Below are 18,663 nucleotides of genomic sequence, written 5' to 3' on the forward strand. Positions count from 1 at the left end.
GGGGGAGTGTAACCCCGTTGAGCACATGTAACCACCCTATAACCCGACTGGCCTCACGACTGACCAGGAAGATGCCTGACTTCAGGATTAAGATTCAGCTTGTTACCCTCATCCAGTCCATCACAGCTTGCCAAGCACTAGTTCAGGATCTGGGGAGCTTCCTTGGATTTCAGTGGAAAGGAGTAGTAGTGTTGTGTGTCATCTGTGTACAGATGGCGCAAAACTCCGAAACTCCAGATGATTTCACCCAGCGGTTTCATATAGATATTGAAAAGCATGGGGGATAGAATGGAACCTTGCGGGACCCCACAAGTCAGTGGCCAGGGATCTGAGCAGGTGCCCCCCAGTTTTACCAGCTGGGTATGATCTTCCAGGAAGGAGCTGAGCCACTGCAGTGCAATGCTCCATTTCGGAGAGCTACCCCAGAAGGATACCATGGTTGATGGTATTGAAAGCCGCTGATACTAACATGGAGTTAAAATAAACTCTGGCAAGTGCAGGTTTGCTGTGATTTGTCAACATGGACATTTCCATGAGAGTTCCAACTCCCAAGTGGAGGGCCACTTGGTAGACTGAATCATACCATTGGCTCATGTAATCCAGTATTGTCAACTCTAACTGACTGCAGATTTTTTGAAAAGGGGTTAGTTTTGGCTCTGAGAGTTAGGGTCAAGAAGTCTAACCCCCCTGAGCAGTACTGCTATCACCACCTTCAAGGTACCGAGATTCCCTTTATTGGAGGCCCAAGGACAATGACCGTGATAGTTCAATTGTAACTACTTCCTTTCAATCAGATTTTTTCCTAGCTGTATTTGGGAATCTTTGATATTCCCTAACAGTCTCAATTCCAATTCTATTTAGCTTCCAAAGTCAAATGAGATTTTATCTTATATACATCCCAGGCACTTCCTTTGTTCAGCCTAATTTATTTTCAGTCTCATTCATTGGTATTAGAGCTTGTCTTTTTAGCATCTGTTTAGAGATACAAGATCTTAAAGTAAGTGACACAGTACTAAGTGGCAAAAGCAAAAATGGCATCCATAGCCCTTCCTATGTTTCAGAATGGGCTATGGATGCCACTGCACTACACGCTGAGGCTTTGATCTGCCTTGAATACAACTGCCCATGTTTTGTTTTGTTTGAAGGAACCTAGAGCTACTGGTGTAGTGTAGTGCATGTGAAAAGTGACAATACTAGCCTGAAGTAGGTATAAGTTCATCTCTGGTGACGTAAGTCTCGGGAAGAAAGGGATTCTGGGCATGAAACATGGTGAATCAGTCATCCTGTGCATTTACTATCAAGGAAGTGGTTTGAGGTTTTTCTGAAGGCGGTTCTCCCATAACTCCTCTTGAAACATCAATTCCTAGTTAACTTTTGTTGCTTTGTTGATCCAGCATGTTAGGAGTTCACTGGGATCAGAGAGGGGGTGGTGGAAAATAATTGACCTGTGTGGCAGAAACATCAGAAGAGAGTCTAAGAATAGCAACAAAAATGTCAGGAAATTCACTGGTTAGTTCCTGTCCCCATCTGGAGTTCAGTTACTACCGGAGGCATGTGAGATAATAAGTATGCGAGTGCTGTAATGGAATCCAGAGTTGTTGAAAAATGAGATAATGCAGGAGAGAGGCTGGGCAGGAGAATCTTCATTTTCTGTAATACCATTTCAATAATTCCTTAGATAATGCAGACTTTTACAAAAATATTGGGGGTGGATTGGAACACATAAGTGTTGTAAATTCAAACTACTGTAATGGTTCCCTTTCTCGAGAGATGTAATTGTGTTTTTGGAATTTGGCTCAAATGAAACTTCCAGATCCCTAGAAAACAATGCCCAGAATTTTTAAAGGAAGTTATGAAACTAAGTTAACATGTTGTAAAACCACTATAGCTTTGCAGCACAAATATGGCTAAAGTAACTTTGCCAGTGGGCCATGTAGTAAATCTGGTCACAAGCCATAATAAACAAGAACACCATTGTAAATGTTGTAATAATTTTTGCTTGATTATAATTGTTCACTTTTGCTGTCCCCTGCAGAGCCTTTTCTTTTATAATTAGAAGCAGACCTAATTCTCTGCAAACATAGCGAACATAGCTGGACCATTCTGCTCAAGTCAGCTTTATTAATAAAGAGGTCTCCAAGATCCTTTACCAAGCATTAGTGTTTATTTCAAAGAGCGATATCCAATGTATCCAGTGGACGACAGCCACAATTTAGTCATTTTCACTTCTAGTAAGAGTTCAGGTTTGAAGCCTTATTTCATACATGCACACATCCATCCACGTAGTCACTCTGTCTCTCTCTTTCATTCTTTCTCAAACTCTTTCTCCCATTCATTATATATCTCTTTCTCACAACTCCTTTTTGCCTCTGTTCATTTAAGCAGTGGGAGTACAAACCTATCTTGTCTATGTTCCAAAAACTGTTTGTTGGTGGTTCAGAGAGGTCTTCTGATTAGAGCAGAATTTGGGAAAATGTATATTTTGGACTATAGTCGCAGAATCCTTTAGCCAATGTGAGCACTAAATATTTTAGCTGGGAGCTATGATTCAGAAAACCTGATTTTTCAAAAATGTAACCCATTGTCTCTGCTCCATGCAAAAATCGTGCTGGTGCTGAACTCAACATGCCTTGTATTCCTGTGTGACATTGTGATGAAGAGCTTTCTCAATTTGTTATCTCATCCATGGGTGTAAGTGGTACTAAACACTTTTCCTTTGAGGAAACCACAACCCTTTGAAAAAGCTACACCCCATTTTCAAAAGCCTGGGAGGCCCAGCAGTAAGGTTTTAAGCATTTTAAGTTACTTAGTCTCTTTTATAAGTCTACTGCCCTTTATTATTTTATTATTAAATATTATTGATTTTATTACATTTATTGTTCACCACTCAGATACCTTATGATCAAGGGCATTTTATAAATGTAAATATGGATATACATATATAAAATGAATTTCTAGTACTCTTACAAACTTGGTTTGTATAGTTCCTTTTTTATTACAATTTTTGCTGTTTCTTCATTGGTTATTTTTACTTCAATTGAATTAATTTTTCTGTAAGTTGTTATTTTATGTTTGTTGGTCCTGCTTATTATTTTGGCAAAATTTTGTTGTATCTTATGTGTTTGTGTTGCACTTCGTTGCTTTGTAAGCTGCCCTGAGTTCCTTTAGCGAGATGGTGGTGGGATATAAATAAAGTTGTTGTTGTTGTTGTTGTTGTTGTTGTTGTTGTTGTTACATGTATAACTCTGCTATTTACTAACTGCAGCATTAACATGTCCCTGATCAAAGGATATCAGGGTGATAAACAATAAATTCATAATACAGCTTACAATATGCAATACAGATTTCATTCTTTCTCCATTCTGACTAATGGGTTTAGGGTATGTTGTAATATGCCCATATTTTAATCTTATGTCCAGTCCCACTGCTTTGTCTATTGATATGGATATGAGTTTGGAATAAGAGTATACAGAATACGGGTAGAATAGAACAGGGTAGGAAATCTAATTAAAAAGGATGGAGCCCAAGTGATTTCTTCAACCTTTCTCATTCTTTTCTAACCACTGAATGACGTCTTCTCTCATAGCTTTATCCGAGATAGCTCTAACTTCGTAAGGTTGACTTGCATGCAGAATGACCTGTGACATATTTAATTGTCTACCAGGCTGAATTAAAGGTCTTAAGGCTGGCATCTCTTACGTGGGGATTAACAGTGGCTAGTCTACCTGATGCAGCATTTTGAAAATGAGTCTCCCGGAGTCTTATTCTTTGAGGCTAACTACTTCTTAATTGTCTGTGATAGAATTGTCAAAACGTCTCTCTGCAATAAAAACTTTATTTGTTTATTTAAAATTTATTTAAAATTTGTATATCCCAATCTTCTCTACCTCCGTAGATGGACTCAGAATATGTTTTCAGTTTTCCAAACAGTGTTTTCTTCCCTGAGATTAAAGTGAAGGGATCTTTATGGTCCTTGAGACCCAGGACTTGGAATACTTACATAGTTGCAGCCATGCCTGCTCTTTCCCACTCTCCTCATCTGCAGTCACTGGAGAGAAGCACTGCTGGCTGAGTGTGTTGTTTTAACTCATGAATGTGTTCTCTTCCATTCTTAAACTTTCTTAAATGCTCTTAAATGTATTCTTAAAGTTTGGAAGGCTTAGGGTTTTTTAGAAACTACAAATTCCAGAATTCTGAGATTTGTAGTCCAAAAAGTCATGTTTCTGAATTCTAAACCATAGAACTGGAAAGAGACCATATGAGCCATCTAACTCAACCCCCCCCCCCCCCGCTATGCAGGAAAAGCACATTCAAAGTACCCCTGATAGATGGTGTAATGGATTGGCCTACCTTAAAGGGTTGATGCTTGCTGGGGCTGGGGAGAGCTGAGGGGAGGAGCAAATGGGCAGCCTCGTGGCTAGGGTGACTTTGGGCAACTCACACTTTCTCAGTTTCAGAGGAAGGCAAAGACATTCCCCTTCTGATCAAGTTTTGCTGAACGAACCCCATAGTAGTTAATCACACTAGAGAAAAAATCTACTTAAAATCTAGTTTCTGCCTCCTGCAGAATTCTGGGGTTTGTAGTTTAATGAGGCTGTTAAAGACTCCTCCATAAACTACAAACCCCAGAATTCTGCAGGAGGCTGAAACCGGATTTTAAGTGGAATTTTTCTCTAGTTTTATGAGGGGCTTAGGGTTGCAGATGATAGAAGAACTTCAAGTTGGGTAGCTAAAGGATATGAAGAAAGCCTAATCTGCTATTAGTTTCTTGAAGGGAAAAATGCTAATTGAACAAATATTTCCTTTGAAAAAAACTTGACCCTTGGAAAAAACTATACTCAATTTTGAAAAGCCTGGGAGGTCCAGCAGTAAGATTTTGTATATAAATGTTATCAATAACAAGGGGTTTTTCAGTACAACCTTTTATCTCAAATGTCATACTTTTTTGAGGGGGAGTGGGGCAACTGGGGATCTTCCAGGTTCACAAACTTCTTATGTGAGGCTATGCCATGACTTCATCTTGCCTCTCATGACTTTATTATTTCCTTTGCTGCTTATAGTGTTGCCATTTCCTGTTTCCGAATCAGATTTAGAACTACTTTGGGAAATACCGTATTCATCATATGCAGGGGACTGCTTTTTAAAAAAAAGGTTTTTAACTAACTAGTTTAAAGCTCCTAGGAACACAGATTCGGAAGGGAGGGTTAAAAAGGTCCATGAAAGGGTTTACAGTTTTTCTGTAAACACAAATAAACATGTCATAATTTTCTTGACTATAATATGTTATCAGTTTTCTGTGTTGTTCATCCAGCATTCTCCTCCTCCTCCACAGATGGTATGTGATAGCACCTGTCAGATGGGGGGTATAATTTCCAAGTAGATCTTTGATAGGGAAGAATCAGCTTCCAAAGACAATATTGGGTTTCCATTACATGGAAATCTGGTATGGCTGAAGAGAAGCTTGGGTGTGGTCTCCCGAATGGGTTCCCATAATTTTTGTATCCAATCAGAGCTTAGTGCTTACTATCCATGCCAAATCTCCCATTTAGTAAGTAAGGCAGTGATGTCAAGTAAGGAAGCAGAAGGAGGAAGGAGTGTTGGGAGGACAGAACTGTGTGTGATCCAGACAGCCTGCTCTGCTGTCCTCTGGTATGATGCTAATGCTGTCCCACCAGCAGTATTAAACAAAAAGTGCATCTATACTGTAGGATTAATGTAGTTTGACACCACTTTAACTGCCACTGCTCAATGCTATAGAATTGTGTGAGTTGTAGTTTTACAAGATCTTTCACATCCTCTGCCAAAGAGAACTGGTGCCTCACCAAACTACAGATTCCAGGATTCTATAGCATTGAGCCATGACAGTTAAAGTGGTTTCAAACTGTGTTTAATTCTACAGTGTAATTGTGCCAAAGATTCCCCTGCCAGTTCTCTTAATTTTGTCAATTGAATTTAGGAGAAACAAGCATCTTGTCCTCAGGCAAGAAAATGCTAAGACCCAGTCAGAGTTGTTTACCTGCAAGCAGTTGCTATTATTTGTGTCAATGTAATAATTGACACAGATAACAACTGTGTATAATTATCCTTTTCCCCTAAAAAAAACCCTTTTAACTCATTCCTATGTTAGCTCCTCAAGTATATTTATAGAATGTAATCTCACTACCACTCTGCTTTTCCCCTCAATTCTTTTTACTTGGTTAAGTGGGAATGTCTTAGGGCACATCCAGACTGATTTATTTATTTGGTTTCTAGATGGAAAATGGTTCCAGTCAGTGTTGGTCCGATGCGCCTTCCTCTTGACATGTTTCTCCCTTTTGCCCTCCATTCATGCCTCTTGGGATTCCACAGCATTGTTGGCAACAGCTGACCTCCAGTTAGAATGCTCAAGGGCTAGGTCCTCCCAGTTCTTGGTGTCTATGTCACAGTTTTTAAGGTTAGCTTTAAGCCCATGCAGCTGTCTTTCGGGCTGCATAGGCCAACAGCAAGCTAAACTATTAATGGTCGGGAGCTCACTCCAATCCGGGCTAGCTTCGAACTCATGACCTCTTGGTCAGAAATGATTTAATGTATCTGGCTGCTAACTAGTTGCACCACAGCTCGGTCCTACATCTGCTTATAACTTGGATAGACTGAAAAATTTAGGTAAAACACATCATACAGATTATTGTATATACCCATGAATAAGTCTAGAAATTTTAGTCTTAAGAATCCACCAAAAAACTTGAGTCAACTTATCCACAGGTCAATGTGAGCACTGTGTCTTAACTACTACGGTATTTAAAAAAGGAACCATCCTCTTTTCTGGGTAGAGTGACAAAGGCAGGTCCATTCCATGTGAACCTAAAAGAAGTCCTGGCCCCCTCAACTCTTCCTGCTGTTGTTTTATTCTTGTCCTAAAAAGAATGATCTATATACTTATGTATATGTCTAGAATTATCCACAGGTCAATATGAATACTGTAAGAAGCACTGACCACCTAATTATTGTAATTTAGCACCAAGCACCCTACCTTGGATGACAGGACAGCTCAGTGCTATTTGTCTGTAGCAGGTGGGATTGGGGTGGCATGTACTTGCAATACTTCACATACCATTTGAGTATGGATTTAGCAATCATTTGAATAAACTCTTCCTCCTGAAGGGAGACCTCCCTCCTCCCTTTTTATATGTAGCAAAGAATTCTTCTCAGTTCCAAAGTCACAGTGGCTTTATTGGTGTGGATTCCCCCTCCTCTCATGGCGTTTGATAGTGTTTGGACTGTGCTTTGCCTCCACCAGCACCTTCTCTTTTCCTCCCTCTCTTGACCCTGTGCCGAGTGTATGCCTGCTGCCTGGCTGTAGCACACATACTCCGTGGGCCACGTGCTGCATTCTTTCCACAAGCTGTCATAGACTTGTTGGTCTGGCATTGCTGGTTGCAGTTGGTGCTCTAGGGATCTGCCTTCAGTAGCATAATTGTGAACTTGAGGATTTTACAGTAGCACCAAAAGGCAGCATTGCCATTTAGTCAAAAGGAGAAGGCAGTTCTCCAATGTCTTTTCCTCTTTGCTCCCTGTTCTTCCATTGCAAATCTAGCAATTTCAGAGTTCAATAAAGTTTATATTTTGGATTGCAGCAGCCACAATGGGCATTTGTGGAAGCTATCATTCAAAAAAGGTATTTATCAAGATTTGGAATGCTCGCTCTTAACAGCACTCAATGCCATCCTGATTGTTGCCTGTCAAACATGCTGGACAGAAAAATAATACTGTGAAACACGATTTTTGTTCCTGCATTATAATTATCATTTTCTAATTGGCTCTACCATTAAAAAATAAAAAAAAGTTTATTAAAACTGCAAAAGATTTGTTTTTATGGGACACCCTGTAGCACATTTTGCTATAGTTTTTGAATGAATATCTCATACATTCTATACCAATTCAACATAGTTTGTGGCAGCCACAAAAATGAAGTTTCTGGATATAACAACTACTTTCAAAGTAAGTACTGCACAATTAAACAAAAAATAACACTTTCAAACCAGGAACAGAATTTTTTTTTAAAAAAAATGTTGCACAATGTAATTACCAGTCAATATTCATGTGTTCAGATTTCTTTCCTTTCGGTTCTTAAGAAGTTGGAGTCATAGTGCTGACATAATAATATTAAAATGTTTTGCTGCCTAAAGAGGATTGTATGTGTATATTCACATATGTCATAGACTAGTACATGCAGTGAGTTTGGTTCATTGGGCAGCACTTAGTGGCCTTAGCTTTTACCCTTGGCTCATTTGTTGTGCTCTGAGAAAGAAGAGTCAGAAAAATACAGGTATTCCACATCAGGTTTACAGCTTGATGAAAATAAATAAAACAATGTGAATCCCCTTTCATTAATTAATCCAAATACAGTAAAAAAACAAAAACAAACCCTGTACTTCAGGGGATACTTAGGAAACAGGAAACCATGGATAATTGTGAACCCTATTGAAATGAATAACTTCCACCAGATGCTACCATAGAGTTGTCCTAGAGGACCTAGAAAATTTTATAGAGATGTATTCTCTCTAGGAATTTGCTAGGTCCTCCAGAGCAGTGCTATAATAACTTCCCATACAATCATTTCTTTAACTGTCATGACAACTCCCTCCATTGGTTGGAGATACTTGGAATTCTTGGCCAAAGAATTGAACTATGTCTCCCCAAACTATCTCAGAATCCTATGCAATGTACCCATGACAATTAAAATGGGATCAATACCCTATGATTGTATAGGACAAGAGAGCTCTATGTTACTAATAGTATTTATGCCATCAAAATGCTACAGTTTTTAAAGGTTTTCAAAGCAGCATTCCCTGAAGTGGAGGAGAAAGTGATGGTTTACTAATTCCTATCAAAACGACTATATAATCAAAGTGTGAGTTTCGCTGCATCACAAGCAGTTGCACTTCCCACATGAAAGCCAGAGCTTCATACCACACTTTTGGTTAAATGCAACCTCTGGTGGGTGTATTGCCTTATCCACTTCTGTGTTTATTTTTCCTCTGAATGTATTTGGGCATTACACAATTATAGCTGTTTAATACGACTTTTTTACTGTTGTTTATTTATACCCCGCCTGAATTGGATATAAATTAACTGACATGGCTTCTTATTGTACTTGTCATTCAGAAAGGTGCTTACCACTTCAGTGCACAATCCTGAACTTCAAAACTAGCAGTCAAACAGAGAATTTTCAACCCCACAGCAAACTATAAATCCTAGGATTCCATAGAATGGAGCCAAGATCATTAAGATGGTACCACACCACTGTACAGTATAGATATTTATTTCACAAATGACCTATGTAGAAAATACAACAATGTGTTTTGGCAATTATTGAGATATTCCTACATTGCATTTTTAAAGCTTCTTATAATAAATCTGTGTCTAAAGATCCCTCACTATCCAAAACCATGCTGAAAAGCCATCTTTCTGTGTGGGATGAGTTTTTATTTTCTGCATTGAGAAATAGTTAATGTGAGTTCTCCTTCAGTTTTCATTTAGACCAAGGCCCCTTCCACACAGCTGTATAAAATCCCACATTATCTGCTTTGAACTGGGTTATATGGCAGTGTGGACCCAGTTCAAAGCAGATATTGTGGATTATCTGACTTCATATTCTTGGTTGTAGGGCAGTGTGGAAGGGCCCCAAGACACAGGTTTGCTGCCTCAATGCAAAGTAGGTCTTTGCCAGTTGAGCTTTGGCAGCTTTCTCTCCAAGGCCTTTGACAGCATGTTACCCAAGTGCCAAAGATGATGCAGGCCTTGAGAAAGAACTGGAGGGGGAGGTATTGTTGAAATGTGTATTGTTGAAATGTCCCATATGCCTGAAGGGTTCAAGTGTTTGTAGCAAAAGGATGTTAATGGACAAAACTCTCGCTCCTTTACTGACATAAACTGGGAGGACTTAGTTGACTGACAGCAACCATTAATTCTTCTGCATGGTTTTATCATGCATTTTGTTCTAATATTGCATCTACCCACCTGACATTTTAGGTTGGACACTTCCTTACAATTTTTGTCATTGCCTGGTTGAAAAGCAGTTCTTATAAATTTGTATCTTGACAGTTTCCTTAGTTTGTCAATAAGTAAAAGTCAAAATTTAAGGGCTGATAATCTGGAAGTAGCCATTAACAAGATTTGCTCTAACTAAATTTCAAATGAAAATATAGTTTTCAGTAATAAAAATTGCTTTTTCCTATATAAATAACATCATCTTCACATTCATAAATGACATAACTAATGCATTTCTGTCTTTATGAAGGACCCTACCGTAATACAGGATTTTTCGGCTCTAGTTCAGCCTATCTAAAAGAAAATACTTTCCAGCTCTCAAATATGGGACCTACCTTCTAGACCTTTAAGAAAAATCTTTCTGGCTCTCAAATAAGTAAGGGACACCCTGCAATGCCTGGCCTGACTCTGTATAAATGTTTGTATTTACACATACTAACCGTACATTTTTCATTTTTGACTAGGCAATCAATATACAAACTTCACAAATTCAGCAATTTTGTGAAGCCATCTTTTATATTCAGATTTGGGAGTACATAAGAGACTGGCAGATCTATTATTCAAGCCTAAAATTCCAGGGCCATAAAAGAACTGGTAGGGATGTTATTCATCTTAGTTTAAGAGAATTTTATAATTTTTGATAGCAATTTGAAAAGTTACTTTTGTAGTTTATGTCAGTCTTCTCATTTGATAGATGAAACTTCTTCCCTAATTTAATACTATATTTCATGCTGCGGTTTTTGCTTCTTGGCAATTAGTATCCTAATGACATATGTCTTTTTTTTCTGGTCATGTATTTAATTTATGTTAGTGTGCATGCATGGGTATAAGGCCACTTTTCCTTGTGAGGTGTGTGGGAGAGGGTGTTTTTTTAATGTCTCAAGTTGTGTAGAACTGCATTTCTGTGGGTTGTTACATGAAAACAACAAAACACAGGGACACTAATAGCGAAGAGATTTGAATCCAATTTAAACTCCATTAGGCAGACAACAGCAACTTCAAATTTAGACACCTTCATGGTCTGTATTTACAAGTGTGCAGCATATAATTAACACTGCTCGTTTGTGCTCCCAGCAGGGTAATAGACTTAGCTACATACAAATGTAAATAGAGTGGTTAATAAGCATTTTCTGGGGAAGGGGAAGCGGGCTTGTTTGAGGCACAGAGCTCCCCCTACTGGAAAAGGCAAAAATAGTTTTATTCAAGAGGAGATGTGTCATACTCCCTATTAAACAATAGGGTGACTGCTCTCACTTGCTTATGGCTTAAATTATTTAGAGTTTGAATGATCCATAAAAGAGTAACTAAAATGGTCTGGAGGTGAGAATGGAAATGTGTGTATAAAGTTTGGAAAACATTTGGGATTTTTACTCCCCCACCTCCAAGAATGGAGGGATGTGACAGAGCAACCTTTCCAAACAAGCACCCCCCCCCCCCAATGTACATTAGTGTGTGTGTGTGTGTGCACACCTTCACATCACCTGCTGAATTATGGAGACACAGTGAATTTCATATACAAAGAACATTCAAAGGCTTATTTTCCAGCTTCTTCCTTTGAAATATAGGCAACAGCACCTGGTATTCATTGAACTACACTTCACAGATTCCAAGATCAAATACCTGTTGATGGAAATTGCAGTTTAATATATCTAGAAAGTACAGATATCTGCAGAGGTTCGGTTCTGGAATCTGCTGTGAATATGAAAAAATGCAGATGATCATGATCCACGTTGCTAAATGGCAACAACGTAAGTGCATACTTTTCAGCACGCCCATGTTCACATTGCCACCATTTACTAATATGGACACTGTGGAGTCCACTGTACCAAAATAGAGGAAGGTTGTGTTATTAAGAAAATAGAGAAAGTATTTTTTCTCTTGAAATACTAAAACCCCAAAGCATACACTGTAGCTGAATGTTAAGAGCATTCTGAGCAGAGAGAGAGGAGAGATGTAGTAGTTCTCAAAATTTACAAAGTTTATAGTTGAACTGTGGCATTTGTTCCCAAAAACTGTGGTGGTGATGACCACCACCATAAACACTTCTAAACGAAGATTAGCTCTGTCATGTATGAATTTGTCCACCACTTTTGGGATTAGAAGGAGCATTCCAGTCACTGAGGGAAAAGTACAAAGGTTTGATGAGATATGACCAAGTGACCTTCCCCTCATGTCTGCCTTGTGGGTTTCCCATGGGGATCTGGTTGATCATTGTGTGGAAACAGGATGTGGGACTGAATGGGTTGTTGGCCAGAACTCATTTGCTATCTGGACACAGACAGTTTGTAATATTTTTCAAAATGTGGCCTAGTTATTCAGAATATTCTAGCTACTGACCCAAGATATATACCATAGTGGAATTTCATGGCCAAGTGAGGAATTTGAACTCTGACCTTTCTGATCCTACTCTGTCTTCAGTCTTGTTAATTAGAGACAGAGTTGGGTAGTCATGCTGTAATTTGGGGCACCAGACATGTGGGTTAATCTCTGCCACTTGATGGGAGAATAGGCTCTATAATGAAGTTGTAATCCAAAACATATTTAGTGGTTTGCACAGGAGACCATTGCTTAGCAAGTGACTTCTTTCCTTCTTATTAGTGCCCAGAACTGTTTTTCATGTTCTCAGTGGAAGCTAGTTATTGCTTCTAATTTTTACCAAATCATAGCTCCTTTGTAGCATTGAATCAGAAGCTAAGGCTTCCACGTGGTTCCCCTTCCATAGATTGGACATTCCCTTTCAAGAAGTAGTTTGAGGAGATGAAACAAGCTGCTTCCCTTTATCAAACTTGGCCTGATAACTAATGTGTCATCAGATAGTTTCTTCCCATGAGGTTACAAGGCACGGTTAGAAGGAGACCATTATGAAGTACAGTCTTTCAAATCCACCACTGAGTTTCCAGAATTCTGTACTTTTGAGGTGGCAAATTGAAAATGGAAGTTAAGCAAGTCTGGCATGTGTGACAAACTATATTAGCTGAAATTCTCTCTTCTGCTTACCAGTTAAAAGGCAAAGAAACACTGTGTGCTTTTGCATCTGGCCACCCTGTTTGCTATAACGAGCTTGAATCATTTCCCCTCTGTTATTTTAATTACATAAGTAGTGCATTCACTAAATGCCCTTTTAAATGTCCCTTGAATTGATAGTGTAACAGTCTGTTGGACTGAAGTAAGCGTCTTAATTACCCAGATTACGTTAATGCCAGAATGTTCGTGTCTGGCACAACCCCATGACTGTGGATGACATACATCTGGAGTCCTCTGGCCCTAGACCAAAAATATCTGGTTTGCATGCCTTCACCACAAGATGGCAGAGTTGTTTGCATTATATCCTGGGAAAGCTTAAAGTTTTCAAAGACAGCGTCCTCTGAAATTTTCTTGAACTGTCACCATACACTTGTATTATGACAAAGCTAATTCAAATCTCTGCATGTTCTTGAAGATCTCAGGGCTTTGACCAGCCTTCACTAGTATTTTTTGGTGTCTGTTTCAGCTGTGGGGTGTCAGAGGTAATGGGGTGGGGGGATAAGATGGAGTTCGGTAGAGCTGGGAAATTCACCCATTTGCCTATTTTTAATTTATATCCCATCTTTCTCCCAATATGGGACCCAAGACAGTTTACAATCTAACTGTAAACAAAACATATAACACAAAATTTAAAATAAATAAATAAAAGAACAGTCAAATTAAAGCATTAATTTAAAACAATTAAAACCACACTTGCAGTAATATTGCAGCAGACACCATTAAAATCCTTCTGCCCTAGCCAGTTAAGATTATTATGCTTGGGACAGGCTTATGGAGGAGATACGGATAGTCAGAAAGGGACCTAAGTCATATAAGTCATAAACAGCACTTTGAAATGGACAATGCAGCTCATGTAGCTGTTTCCAAAAGGCAAATCTAGAGATGATACAGAATGTTGAACATCAGTAATGGAATTAGATCTTGTTCATGCATTGTATGTTAATCACTTTTCATGAATGTGATAATACAGAGTTGAGAGAGTTGTATTACAGGTTTTATAGGATATAGACTATAAAATTAGTCTAAACAAAATTGGACCCATAGAGCAGGTATTGTGTACTAGCCAAGAGTATCCTCAAACCCAAGAAACTTGTGTTCAAATCCTTGTCATCTGTAAAATGCCTACTTGGTCTGGGTCTTGGGAACTTTGCCTCATTTCCCAGTTTATAAAATGGGAATTTTGATGTGTCTCACAGATGTGAATGCAGCAGATGTGGACATTTGCAAATCATATGTTCATTTGACAAATTGTGTGAAATCCGAATTGTGTGTCATCGTCTTGTGAAGCAGACTTTCTCCTACAGTAGAGCAGGGATCCTGATTAAAATGTTAATTATTAATCAAAAGGTTTACATAAACAGCTGGGCTAGCGGAAGTGAAGGAAAGGAAAAAGACTTAAACTTCCTTCTCCCTTTCATTTTCTAGATGCTACAAGATTGTCCGAAAGCACGCAGAGAGGTGGAGCTCCACTGGAGGGCATCTCAGTGTGCACATATCGTGAAGATTATAGATGTCTATGAAAACCTTTACCAGGGTCGAAAATGTCTTCTCATAGTCATGGAATGGTGAGTATTGTGGATTCTGGGATGAAGCAAACAGTGCAGCTTACCCTACTTGTGCACTACAGCTTAAAACCTTGGAGTCCCTCAGACTTCAAAATAGCAGGGGATTTGTTGGTGACTTTGTCCAGTACTCATCCACTTACCTTGATTCCCTGCACAAGAAATCCATTACTTCCATTACCATGCTTTCAAACTATCAATACATTTCTTTCTCCTTAAAAACAATCCTATGTAATCCCATATGTCATTCTATGAGTCATCAGAATCCTTATAAAAATCCAGAATGTTTGACCTATTTCTTCATGGAAGTATAACCATATCAAGTGGTAGTTTACAGAATTAAATTCTAGATTTTAATGATAATGTCATTTTAAATAGTTTTATTACTTCTGCTTAATTTTGGGGGTGGTGGGAGTATTTTGTGCAATTTATTAATTGTGCACTGGAGCCCCTTGTAGTGCAGTGGGTTAAAGCGCTGAGTTGCTGAACTTGCTGACTGAAAGGTCTCAGGTTCAAAACTGGGGAGCGGAGTGAGCTTCTGCTGTTAGCCCCAGCTTCTGCCAACATAGTAGTTTGAAAACATGCAAATGTGAATAGATCAATAGGTACTGCTCCAGCGGGAAGGTAACAGTGCTTCACACAGTCATGGAGCCACATGACCTTGGAGGTGTCTACGGACAACTCCAGATCTTCAGCTTAGAAATTGAGATGAGCACCAATCCCCAGAGTTGGAAATTACTGGACTTAATGACTGGACTTAATGTCAGGGGAAACCCTTTACCTAACCTATTATTTATTTTATTTTATTAAAATGTGTATGCTACACTTTTTTGAAGAAGTATATACAAAGTAGCTTAGAAAACATTTGAAATGCAGTCAGTTTTGAAAACATGACAACCACTCTTTCTAACATAGTTCAATAGGCCATGACCCATCCCTTCATGTGATCGTTTGGTCTTAACAGTGAGCCATAGATAAATCATTTGTCTTTCACTTATCTTAATGATCAGAAAGGTACATCTGGAAAGAAGTACTTCCTTAAGGATAGAGATCCAAACTAATTTAGAATTTTGAAAAGCATTACTGGCATTTTGCAGTTGGACTGGTGGCTTAATTAAGTTGCTGTCTGTTATTTTAACTGCAGAGGTCTGCCTCATTTTCCATTGTGACAAAGAGAGATTCTGGGTTGTTAGATGTGATAATTTCTATCCACAAGACCACTATCATATTAGGATTCATTTTTTTACTGTCATTGAGCCATCTAAACCCCAATCCAGCAGCTCAGCAACCTAGCCCAACTCTAATGACAAAAGTAAACAGAGTTGGCTGTGATTAGCACACTTCTGACACCCAGATCATCTACCCAGTGGTTCTCATGTACATGCAAATGTCATGAAATAGAATTATGAACCCATAGCCAATTGATTGAATTCCTCCAGTGTTACTGCATGTAACTGTCTTTCAGAAAGAAGCAGAATCACAATGGACACTGTATCTCTTACCTCTACCTCACAGAGTTAGTTCAGTTATTATGCTTGATACCATGATAGGCACTAGGTTTAATGCAATTAGTCTGTCACATTGTTGATAGCTTCCCTTTGAGTTGACAGTGAGTCCACTCTGGAAGATGTCTATAGGGTCCTCCTGCTGAGAAGGCCTTGTCCTATGTAAGAGTCAAAATTCAGGCTTTTGAATTTTAGCACCATCTCTTTTGCCTCCTTTATGATTTTTAACATATTTTCCTTCAAAAGTTCACATGATATCCTCATAAAGGTATCACTGTTTTGAGGACACTGGATTTTGTTGTATTTTGTGGTGTGGACAACAAGGCTAATGAATTTGAAATCAAATTACAGGTTCATTTGAAATCAGATTACAGGTGGTTGGCTACTTCTTCATTGCTGTTCCAATCTTTCACTTATATCTATTGAAGAACCTTAGTGTTTGTCCCTGCCGTTGCTTGGTTGGAGGAGTGCTGAGCATATTTTCAGTGCTGTGGTTAATTCTACTTGAACTTTGGACATCCCAATGATGTGGTAGTCACAGTCATATTGAGATATGTGCTGATGGTGTTCACCATGACGCTCCCTCTTCAGACAGTCTGAACCCCAAGAGGTTAGATATGATACAAAGCCCAAAAAGAAGTCAAAACTTGAGGCCTGAGAATAAAAATGTTTTGTGGTTTGCTGCGTCAGTAACATTTATTGTAACCGTACTTTTCTTTTTTACTTCTAGTTTGGATGGTGGTGAACTCTTCAGTCGAATTCAAGACAGAGGAGATCAAGCTTTCACAGAAAGAGGTATGAAGGGATACCACATAGGTCTTAAAATATAACAAGAATTTGCTGTATGAGTGGTTTTGTTTCATTGCCTGTGGAACTGAGTCTGAAGACTGTATTGTAAGACTTTTGGCAAAAAGACTATGTTTTAAGAGGAGAAACAGGTAATAACTCAGTTCATGTTTCACCCAGTGTGACATGATTTAGAGGAGGTGTGGACAGACTTCAGATTTGTTGGATCAACATTGTTTTGTTTTTGTTTTTTTAAGTAACCCCTAGATCCATAAAAAGTGCTAGGTAAGAAATGGTAACTTAGGAATAGATTTGGATTTGGATGTAATAAGTTGGTGCAGGACCCCGAATCTAATTATCTGCTGTACCCCATAACCATAAAAGAATAGGTGTAAGGACAATCACTTCAATGTATTAAATTACACACACACACACGCACAAACACACACACACACACATTACATCCTTCAGTATTAAAAGACACAAAAATACAAACACAAATCTACATCACAGTTGCTACAGAACAACAAGCTGCCTTCGAAGGGAGAGGGTTGTTTCGCTCTTGTCATACAACCTTTGCATGGCTGCTTAGGGATATGTAGCGAGATCTTGATCTATCTTCTGCCTACCTCTGACTGAAACGAATGCAGAAGACCCACAAACAGTTTAGATTCATCTTAGCCGAATCTCCTAGTGTTGTCTGAATTGCCAGCTTTTAGCGAAGTCTTTTCCTTTTATATGAGTGCTGAAAATGAATCCCAACACACTGGAGGGGCATTTCAGTTATTTACTGATTCTGGGCAAGTATTTTACATATTCTTTGCTGGTTTTGGAGGATAGCAACGTGTGAATAGCACTAAATCAAAATAAAGATGATGCGTAGAGACACATAACCTGTAGAGCTTGGAAATGTTAACTTTTTTGGGAAAGTTCCCAATAATTGCGACTAATATGACAATGGCAAGTGGATTCTGAATCTGTGGTCCATACACGTAGCTTTTTCAAACTCTGTATCTTAATCAGTTGTATAGAACATGGCTTTATATTCACCTCAATTCCAGCAATAGCTAACAGTGTGGAACGAAGAAGAAAATATACTGTGTGTTTATGTCAAGAGGAAGTATATTTTGTTTAGCTGTTGAAGAGACATTACAAGAAACACAGAGCTGCCACTGAAAATGGAAGTCCCGTGTAATATTCCTTTCCCCCCTTTCCATTACATGAGACTTGCACTTTCAGTAGCAGGTCCACGTTTCTTGTAATATTTTCTTCTGCTCTGAAATGTGCTCAATCAATGTTGTGACTTTGCTGTTGTCATTTTCTTGTGTGTGCTAGCCTTTTCCTGTTTAATTACATAGAATTTTTTCTTTTCTTTTTTTAACAGAGGCTTCTGAAATAATGAAGAGCATTGGAGAAGCCATTCAGTATTTACATTCAATCAATATCGCACATCGAGATGTTAAGGTACTATTGGCAATAGATGTGAGCAAAGCCTGCATTGTAACCATATTTTAGCACAGCAATTATGCATCTGGGGAGAACTCTAGATGGTTTACATCATATAGTTCCTTTTTAAATTAGAACTGGACCTTGGGATATGCTTATTTGCAAGATCATGTTGTTTTCTCCGTCATAGTTGAAGAGATTCCCAAGTGTCAAAAGCAAGGTTTTTAGAGAAAGTGACTTCCTTGTAGAGTGGGAAGACTGCAACAATTAAATTATGGCAAGGATAATGCACTGCTCCCAAGGCAGCATAA

At 38.7% G+C, this 18,663-nt stretch overlaps 1 protein-coding gene across 1 annotated transcript in view; it reads left to right on the forward strand.

Moving 5' to 3' along the window:
• MAPKAPK2 (MAPK activated protein kinase 2) overlaps positions 1–18,663 on the forward strand; it is a 90,807-nt gene that overhangs the window by 62,970 nt on the left and 9,174 nt on the right. Inside the window, exons 2-4 of the mRNA XM_060772865.2 lie at positions 14,479–14,618; positions 16,851–16,915; positions 18,291–18,370. Of these exons, the coding sequence (XP_060628848.2) occupies positions 14,479–14,618; positions 16,851–16,915; positions 18,291–18,370 (285 nt within the window). The remainder of the gene's footprint in view (positions 1–14,478; positions 14,619–16,850; positions 16,916–18,290; positions 18,371–18,663) is intronic.

This window comes from Anolis sagrei, chromosome 4 (genome assembly GCF_037176765.1).
Source record: "Anolis sagrei isolate rAnoSag1 chromosome 4, rAnoSag1.mat, whole genome shotgun sequence".
NCBI lineage: Eukaryota > Metazoa > Chordata > Lepidosauria > Squamata > Dactyloidae > Anolis > Anolis sagrei.